Source organism: Lottia gigantea, assembly GCF_000327385.1.
Source record: "Lottia gigantea unplaced genomic scaffold LOTGIsca_38, whole genome shotgun sequence".
NCBI lineage: Eukaryota > Metazoa > Mollusca > Gastropoda > Lottiidae > Lottia > Lottia gigantea.
This window is the reverse complement of record NW_008709295.1, coordinates 772,921-783,152: the sequence shown is the minus strand read 5'-3', so window position 1 is coordinate 783,152 and position 10,232 is coordinate 772,921. Positions and strand designations below refer to the sequence as shown.

The 10,232-nt window shown below is 35.9% G+C and overlaps 1 protein-coding gene across 1 annotated transcript; it reads left to right on the top strand.

The window, feature by feature from the left end:
• Positions 1-438: 438 nt before the first annotated feature.
• LOTGIDRAFT_163132 (hypothetical protein) lies at positions 439-4,983 on the top strand (the record flags this gene model as incomplete). The annotated part of the gene is made up of 5 exons (XM_009059197.1): positions 439-646; positions 1,453-1,761; positions 3,801-3,941; positions 4,231-4,446; positions 4,868-4,983. 5 exons carry the CDS (start codon positions 439-441, stop codon positions 4,981-4,983), a joined length of 990 nt encoding a protein of 329 aa, XP_009057445.1.
• Positions 4,984-10,232: the final 5,249 nt, after the last annotated feature.

The window sequence follows — 10,232 nt, the reverse complement described above, 5'->3', positions numbered from 1 at the left end:
ATGAGCATTAGAAGTGTTTTGTAGCCCTGGGACCTAATATCATTGTTAAATATTTACATTAGGTATTGTTTTGCCCTTTGGACAGATGCAAATTTGTGTGGCGTAGTAATTTTAATCAATGACGTTGTTAATGTTATTCATTGATGTCATTGTATCAAAAAGACGCTCTCCATTGTCAACAATCATGTTGGTAGTCCCAAACGTTGAAATAGGCCCTACTTATTTTAATAGTAAAGTATTTTTGTATCAAAATTAGAATGTCTTGAAAACTTAAACAAGCAATAAACTAATACCCTATGACGATTATGGTCGTATATCAGGACAATTAATCAAAAATGCGCTGATGTGCATTTATTCAATTTTCCATCTAACCTTTGTCCTGATATATGACCATAACCCTCATAGGGAACCAGTTTACTGCTGATATATATATTAAAAATGTATTCAGGAAACCACTATAAACTTTTCAGTAAACCACCACCAGAAGACCGGTTGTTAGAATTACAGATTAAAGAAGCTTTAGCAGCATCATTAAAAGAATCTGGTGGTAATGACAATGATAAATCAGTTTTTAATGATGTTGATGATGATAATTGTTTTCTTGTTAATGATAAACTAACATCAACACAAAAAGATCCAGAAAAAGGTAAGTGAAATAAGTTTTATCAATCCATTCACAAAAACATTGTGAACATCAGCAGATATATTGTGATTGTTCAACTTCGTGTATACTTTTTATCTGAGCTTAAAAGGTTGAATGTTTCTTAATCTTACTTGTTTTGTTTTTGGAGTAAGTTTTAGTTTCTATCTTCAGTCTAGTGTCTGTTGTTCTGGTTAATCAAGAAAGACTGACCACTGAACATTTCTTTGTTCAAAATCACAAAATATATTTTGGGGAAAAAACACAATGTTGTGTATTCACTGATTGTCATGAAAATGATAATCAGATTTCATTCACAAAATAAAAGTTGCTCATTTTACTATCTGAATGCAACAGTTAAAGTGGGGCATGGCTTATCTAATCTACAAGGTAATAAAGTAAAGAATGATGATGAAATAGAAGTGATATCTACAATGATTATTATATTGTAGATAGTAAAGTGAAGCATGATGATGAAATAGAAGTGATATCTACCACTGTTTCTGATTCTCTTTTAATGTACAATGATTATTATATTTTAGATATTAAAATGAAGAATGATGATGAAATAGAAGTGATATCTACCACTGTTTCTGATTCTTCTCTGATCTACAATGATTATTATATTTTAGATATTAAAATGAAGAATGATAATGAAATAGAAGTGATATCTACCACTGTTTCTGATTTTTCTGATCTACAATATTTATTTTATTGTAGATAGTAAAGTGAAGAATGGAGATGAAATAGAAGTGATATCTCTACCACTGTTTCTGATTCTCTTCTAATGTACAATGATTATTATATTGTAGATATTAAAGTCAAGAATGATGATGAAATAGAAGTGATATCTACCACTGTTTCTGATTCTCCTCTGATCTACAATGATTATTTTATTGTAGATACTAAAGTGAAGAATGGAGATGAAATAGAAGTGATATCTTCTACCACTGTTTCTGATTCTCTTCTGATGTACAATGATTATTATATTTTAGATAGTAAAGTCAAGAATGGAGATGAAATAGAAGTGATATCTACCACTGTTTCTGATTCTCCACCTCGAAAACGACAGAAAACGTCTAAATATAACTGTATAGATTCTGATTCAGATAATGACAAAGGTATAGTATATTTGATATTATGATCAATAGCTCAGAAGATATTTTACCTTTTAGAATAGGATATTTTCATCATTCATTATCCCCCTCTCCCTTTTCTCTAAAAATCCTAACTATTTCTCGATTTACTCTTAGGTTTTGCCAATTTTTTTATGGCCAAGCATATGGCTTATCTAAATGAAGTTAATTTAAATGTCCAAAAATTTTATGCTACACTGCAGTTGTAATATTGCTAATCGTTGTAGGAGATCTACATTAGTCCAGAAGTAACTATTAGGGGGGTAGCCTTCAACATGTAATAGTCAAATAGGGGTAATCACGGGTGGTAACCTTCATCATGTAATAGTCAAATAGGGGTAATCACGGGTGGTAACCTTCAACATGTAATAGTCAAATAGGGGTAATCACGGGTGGTAACCTTCAACATGTAATAGTCAAATAGGGGTAATCACGGGTGGTAACCTTCAACATGTAATAGTCAAATAGGGGTAATCACGGGTGGTAACCTTCATCATGTAATAGTCAAATAGGGGTAATCACGGGTGGTAACCTTCAACATGTAATAGTCAAATAGGGGTAATCACGGGTGGTAACCTTCAACATGTAATAGTCAAATAGGGGTAATCACGGGTGGTAACCTTCAACATGTAATAGTCAAATAGGGGTAATCACGGGTGGTAACCTTCAACATGTAATAGTCAAATAGGGGTAATCACAGGTGGTAACCTTCAACATGTAATAGTCAAATAGGGGTAATCACGGGTGGTAACCTTCAACATGTAATAGTCAAATAGGGGTAATCTTGGGTGGTAGCCTTTAACATGTAATAGTCAAAAAGGGGTAATCACGGGTGGTAACCTTCAACATGTAATAGTCAAATAGGGGTAATCTTGGGTGGTAGCCTTTAACATGTAATAGTCAAAAAGGGGTAATCACGGGTGGTAACCTTCAACATGTAATAGTCAAATAGGGGTAATCTTGGGTGGTAACCTTTAATCTGTAATCACTTTTAAATTAAAATCAGTGTGGTGTTTTTATGTAAGTAATTAGAAACAGATGGAAGTATACAAAGGAGACCTATCCCATGTCCGCAGGGAAGGAGACACTGAGAGATTAAGGAACTATAGAGGTATAGAAAAGGAATCGGTCTGGCAATTAGGGTTAAGGAACAACAAGGGATCTTTTGACAAAAGAAATATTTCATATGTTGGCCATCTGGGGGAAGAGATAAATAGGAGTGTAGTTAAGGTTTAGGGTTTGTCATCTACCTACCTAGGTTTAGGGATTCAATTAATTTATTCTTTAGCTTGGGAGAGGATCGGATCGTTCTAATATTCTAAGAGTCTTGGGTATACTTCTTGGATTAGTGTAGATTAGCTGTTATCTCAATTGGAAAGTAAATTTATAGCCAAAAGAAGTCTGTATCCAGTCTCTTACAAACGACTATACAGTTTGTAAGAATAATCTACTTTGCAGTTTGCAAGTAGAACCCGACAAACAAGCCTGCCAACAAGTAGCTTGTCTACAGTCTATGGCGTGACAAAAGCAGCTAGTTGAAACAGTTCCGCAAATGATTCACTGCTGAATCAATAAACCAATTAATGAATAGCGATTATTATCGCAATAAATTGTATCGTCAGAGGAGTATCTTTTAGTGTATCAAGTGCAACTGCAGCTCTATAGACTTCAAAGCGCTTCATTACCCCCCGTTAATTTTAAAATTACTCCTTTTAGGATGATAAGATTTAAATTCTCAAACTTGGCCATATTATAATAAGCACATAACATTTACCTTTTCAGATTTTTTAACCTGGTCTCACCCTGTTAGTGATACCCATTTGGTGCTGACATGAAAATAGTTTCTAGTCATTGTCATTCAAATTAGGCAATCTCTGTTTGGATTTTTCATATTAAATATCCAATCTTAAGACTGTTAGGCTAGCTGTCTGAGCAAAATTTCCCACATTAGACACTACATCCCATTGTCTGTTTTTATTACATAAATAATGTCTTCTTTCATTTACCATAACAATTATTTTCAGATAGCACATATGGTGCAGAGAGTGATGCTTCAGATGATGATGACTTTGACCCAGATAATAATAATGATGATGATGATGATAACATTAATAAAAAATCACAAGTTAAAAAGAAAAATAATCAAACTAAAACTGTTACAAATGGTATTGAAAGATCTAGTTCTGATTATTTGCTTTATCTAAAACTTTTAACACTTTTATGAGAGTGGAATTTCACTTTGTACGTAGAGTGAGTTTAACTGCTTGATGCAGGTCATAAAGGCTGAAATGGACACATCCAGTGGTTTGGATGGGGAAAGAATGCCTGAGACCATGTGATGTGACAGTGCACTGTAAAGATATTTTGACAGCACAAATCTCATTAATTTTCATGAGCCATTATTTTGCGCAAATCAGGAAAATAAATATTTGAAAATCTTGCAACTATTTTCAGTGAGCAAGACACCTGTATTAAAATCAACTGTGAAGACACCAAAAGTAACGAAATCTGTCAGTAAACTAAAACCCAAGCTACCTTCAACACCAAAAGTGACTATAAACACTCCAGGTGTAGCATCTGTAGCATCTGGAACTATAACACCTAAATCTACACAGTTATCTAGAACACCTGGTTCACTCCCACGAAAAATACCATCCTGGACACCTCCAGGTAGATTTGATTATTAACATTGACTCTTTTGGCACATAGTTTCTAATGAATTCTCATTTGATGTTCAGAGATAACAGGCTTTTAAGTCCTGTTTTGCATATGTCTTTTGAAAAAGTTTTGGCTCAAAATGGTTTTCAAGAATGGAAATTGGTATTATTATCATTTGATTAATAGACCATTAATGCTGTACCATTATTATATCATATCAAATAGAAATATTTAAACAGAACCTGAAACATGTTATTACTCAGAGTTGTCTGAAGATCACGACATGACATGTTTCAGGTTCTGTTGTAATATTTCTATATTTTCTCTATAATTAATTTGTTGAGCACTAATTTAATAGTGAAAATATTTTGTCATTTTTTTTTTTTTGTTATATGTAGTTATTTATAGTATGTCATATATATTTATTTGACAGGTCCTGCTGGAAAACATAGTGGTGAAAGTATTAAATCTCCTGGTGGTATAAGAATTGGACTATCAAGACAGCAACGTGTTAAAACATTACATCCTTCATTAACTATACAACCTTAAAACTTGATATCCATATCTGATACAGATATTTATATTTTTTTATACGCCCGCATGAAATGGGGGGCCTATATTGGCATCACCCATATCTGTTCGTCAGTCCGTCGCTCCGTTCACAATTGCTGGTAAACACTCTAGGAGTCACAATTTTTGATGGATTTTGATGAATCTTTTCTGTGAGTATTTGTTATCACCCAAGGATGAATCCTATTAAAATTCAGAAGAATCTGGTAAGATCTAGAAAATCAGAAAAACTCTTAGTATGTGTTATTTTCCTTGTTCTTGAAAACAGTTCAAGTTTTGGTCTGTAAACTCTCTAGAAGGCCGAATTCTTGACAGATATTAACAAAATTTGTTAATATTATTCAGTAACCCCCCCAAAAGTTCAAAAGAAGTGTATGACTGAAAGTTGAATATTTCATACCGGTAATTGTTACTGTACTGCCAAATATTATTATTTAAAATCAAAGCTGCCAATAGGTGTATATAACCTTGCCTGACAAGCTATCTTTCAAAATGTGTTGAATCCAGACTGGCTATATCATAAATATACTGGTATAAAGACTGGTGGACAGTGTATTGTGAAAACATGAATAGTTTATTATATTTGAACTACTGTTTATTATGTTTATTTTTATGTATATCATTCATGTGTAGAAAACATTTTTATACGCCCACATTCATGTCAGCATATATTGTCGTTGCCATGTCTGTCGGTCTGTCGGTCAACATTTCTTGTGGGCACAATAGAGACAGTTTTCAAGACGGCGGTCAAGTTTGAATTTGATGAATTTTCCAGGAACGGTTTTTTGAGTTATTGCCCTTGACTCAGAAAAATCGCTTCTTAATTTTGTTGTGGGGACAAAATAAGCTTCAATTTTCAATGGATTTTGATCAAACTTGGGATTGATAAGATGGCTGTCAAGTTTGAATTTGACGATTTTTCCATGAACGGTTTTTGAGTTATTGCCCTTGCTTGACTTAATGTCCACATGGATTTAGTTCTAACACCACGTGGGGGGTGGTTTCGAAAAAAATATGTGCAGCTAAGATTTCGTTGAAATCGTTCAATGGATGGTCGGAGATAATTTAAGTTAGCTATCTTTGGTGTGGGAATAAACTTAAGTCCACGGTCTAAGATTGAATGCTGAAGGGGTGTGAGAATTTTGCGGCTCAAGTTAACTACAGTTTGGCCTAGCGGTGGCCTCTCAGTATTTTTATCCCCAGTAATTAGTTTAAAGACTTACTCGATGCTTGAAGCTGGTGTATCCAAAACAAATAAATGCTGTTTGCTGTTTCTGGAGACCAATGAAGGTTATCAACTGGTTCGAATTCTTCTTCGTAGGGTGGTAAGATTGTTGCGCTGTTGATACTGGACTCCATCATCATGTTGTTAAGAGTGCTGAGGTTCTGTTGTGCTTTCTTCTAGATTTTATTTGAAATGGGTATACATGTGAAGAGGATCTTGGAGTTTGGGAAGGTTTTGTTGGCTGTGGCGATTAATTTCTGGGCTTGGTTCAAGGAGGTCTTTGGTATCTGATCACGGTTGTTGAGGCCTACATGAAGAATAATGGTAGTAGGTTTGGGATCATGGTCGTATGATTCCAGGATTGACTGTATGTGATGGATTTGGGCACCGGGGTAAGAATGTATTTCGGTGTCTGAACTGGTTTTGGTAATTCGATTCAGGTTAGATGATCCAATTATTAAGGTAGATTTCTTTGGAGCAGGTAGCTTCCATAATGATTTGTCCTTGGTTTGGTGATAATACAGTTTGGTAGCGGATATAATGGTCGTCGACGGTGTGATTGGTACTGGTTTGGTAGTTGTTAGAATTGTAGCATTGGGAACGGACTGGGATCTGGTTCGAGGGGGGGAAGGTCTGGATACACGTCTCGACTTGGATGGAGACTGAGGGGTGGTTTGCTGGTCCAAAAACGCGCAGAAGGAAGAAAGGTTGGCGGATCCTGGATCACGTGGTGAAGATTCAGATGGTGTGGAAGGGGAAGACGAGTCTGAAAGTGAAAAGAGAAGGGGTGTGCCCTCTCTACGAGAGCGTTTACCTATGTCTGCTGGACTAGGAGTAGGTGAGCTTCGGGCTCGTTAAGAGGTTTGGTTCGGCAGCGTGATGGCTCTAGATGGTGCAGGTGTAGTGTCCATTTCAGTTGGTAGAGATATGGTTACTCTGGTTTTTGTTTCGTTGATTGTTTGGTAGAATTTGGAGATTACAGCTTGAGTGAGACGTTTCCCATAGGAGCGACGGGCCCAGGACAGGGCATGAGAAACGATGCGGTCGACGGCAGGTGATGATAAAGACTTGGTACGAATGGTGGTCAGCTTCTCTTGAAGTGCGGTTTGGTAATGGTCGATCAGGACCTGCGTAACCTTACAGAGCCATGTCCGATTGAGGGATCTAATATTCGCGTCGACAGCTAATGTTTTCATTGCTGGACGGATAAAACTATCCAACTCAGAGACTTTGCGTTTGAAGGTAAACGCTGGTTGGCCTTGCTGTTGAAGGGTAAGGATTGCCAAATGATGGAGGCACTGCAAAACTTGGAAGAACACCTTCACAAAGGGTTCTTCCTCCTTATGAGTGGGGACTGGTTGGCGTCGGTGGGCTGGTAGTCGTTTCTGTTGTTGGTCAGGTCGATGGTTACCTCTTGATTGGTAGGCTGTGTTGTAGGTAGGTCGGCGATGGGGTGGGATATAGCTGGATGGGTTGGTTGGTGGTCGGCGATTGGTAGGTGGTAGAGGTCGATGGAAGACAGGGCCGTTGTAGGGTACGTGATACCGGTTTGGTTGACGATTAGAGTTTCTATGTCTGGCTTCTTGCCAGTGGTTGTTGTAGTTGGGGAGCATAATGAAAATAACTTGAGGTTAGAAAGGGAATGTACAGCGGATGTAACAGGAGGAAACTGTATATGCTAGCGTGAAAATGTTGGGATCAAATTATGCAAATAAGTCAAACTGGGTTTGGGGATATATAAAGTAAGATGAAAAATGCAAAAATATATATGTAGGTGATAAATAACGCTAACAATGATGTGAAAAATTATAACAAGTAAAACAAAAACTGACACGAACCGGTTTTCGAAATATTATCCTTTTTCAAGTGTCGAGGAATGGTTATGTGTCAAAATGTGTTCGAGAACACAAAACAAGGAAGGGTTTTTAATCGATTTTGATAAAACAAAGTATGATCATTGACATTGACTAAGTTTTAAACAAGTTTGAATCTCACGATATTTCAATAAACGGGTCAAGGGTAATGACCCTTGACCTAGTAGGAGCTCTGAACGTTTTCGGTGTTCAATACCTTTAATTTGTTAAAACGTGTCAAAATCACAAGCACAATAGAAGCTAGAGTTTCACACGATTTTGATCCGACTTAATCAATTTAACTGATTAAATCTTTTACGAGTTCGAAATTGACGATTTTCATACGCCCACATGGAAACTTCCTTCCAACTTCAAACAAGAGAAACTTATTTCTTACGGACGTTTTGTTGCCTTGTCTGTCCTGTAGATTTAAGATTCTCGAAAAACGCCGATGTTCTTGACATCTTGCATTTAAAATCTTTTTGAGCAAATTTTTGTCAAAATCAAATCGGACCTATTAGGCCCATCGATTTAGTTTTATGAAGAGCACATAGAATGTGAAAATAATGTCAACCTCTATATGCAGACTTTTATTTGTATGATGGAATAGAAACGAAACGTTTAGGACTAGTGTTTCCCTGGAAACTTTTACAAATTGATATGGTGGAAAGTGATAAGAAGCAAGAATGGGCACAAGACCACGCTGATATTTTCATCATCTTTAATAATAATATAATACCGTTAACAATAATCACAGAATAAGATAGTTATGGGTGTTTTGACACCATATTTCTGATATAATTTCATCAAGGTCTAAAATATATTGTCATTTGTCTTCTTTGTCTTGTTAATAAAGACTAAGACCTAAAAATCGAGACAAAAGTTGTGCCAAAGTCTGTCCACAAATTTGTGATTGACAACGAAAGAATATTTAAAAATCACAACAACTATGTTATTTCCAATAATTTTAGTACTCTTATTCTTACTAACACTAACAATCAATTGATATGATTTCATTATTAAATTATAATTATTATTTATTTGTGGTCAGTAACAAAATAACGCAGCTTGCCCATGGATATGAGAGCAATATTGTTTCATAATAATCTCGATCCCTTACACGGCAATGGAAATTTTGTAACTTCAAGCCTGTCAGTCAATGGTCATTTACTATACGATTTGGGTTAGGCCGTAAAGTTTCCTTAATGTTCATGTAAGTTGGAGAAAATGGTTCATTACCTGCTACCACATGGGGTGTTAAATGGGAACAATCATGTTGATTAGAAAGATTTGTGTCAAGTTATCTGTTAAAAAAAAAACAGATTTCGTGTCACGGCTTGTTGCCCCCATTCCAAATTCTTGGTTACATCAGGAGTTCCAGATGGTGTTAAAAAAACAAACAGGTTGAAACTTTGGAAGCTTATAACCTGAATGATGCCTGTGTCGATGTGTTACCAACAGACTATGGAAAGCTATTTTCAGTTGTAACCCTGGCTTTGCAAAGCAGGACTTGATCAGGTATCCATTCCATTGTTATAGTGTTTCCGTTTTTAGAAAAGAAGTCTATTTCAGCCTATGATAGCTATTTGGACAGTTGTTGCTTGTAGAAGGATCAGAAAACCTCGGCCCTGTTTCATTGTGGTTTTCCGCACTTCCAAATGTGCGAAGCTTATACAGGGTCACCACCAGCATCAGGGTTTGGTAGATTCGAGGTAAATAATTATGTCCAAGAAACCTGCACCTTTGGACCTTTCATCAAAGCTATCAGAGACTGAAATCTAGGCAGATGTTTAGGACTAGTGTTTACATGAACCAAGTTCGTGTTTTGGTAACTAGGCCAGGCGAAAGTTTCGTATGGATTGAAACAAAAAGTAGTTGTCAAGTACAATGTAAAGTAGTTTCAATGTATATGAAAGTTCGCGGAAAGATCCGTCTTTACCCATTTTATCTGATTGAGAATGCGATTGTTGGCTACATTTATACACAACGCCATTCTATCCACACACAGAAATTCAATTCCAATACAAATATAATAGCTTTAACCAGCCCACATATAATTAAATTATAATACTGTTCTTATCTTGCTGTAGATACAATACAGTTACCGCCTAATTAGAATTTCAGCTTGAAGCCGCCACTAAAACTTTTAT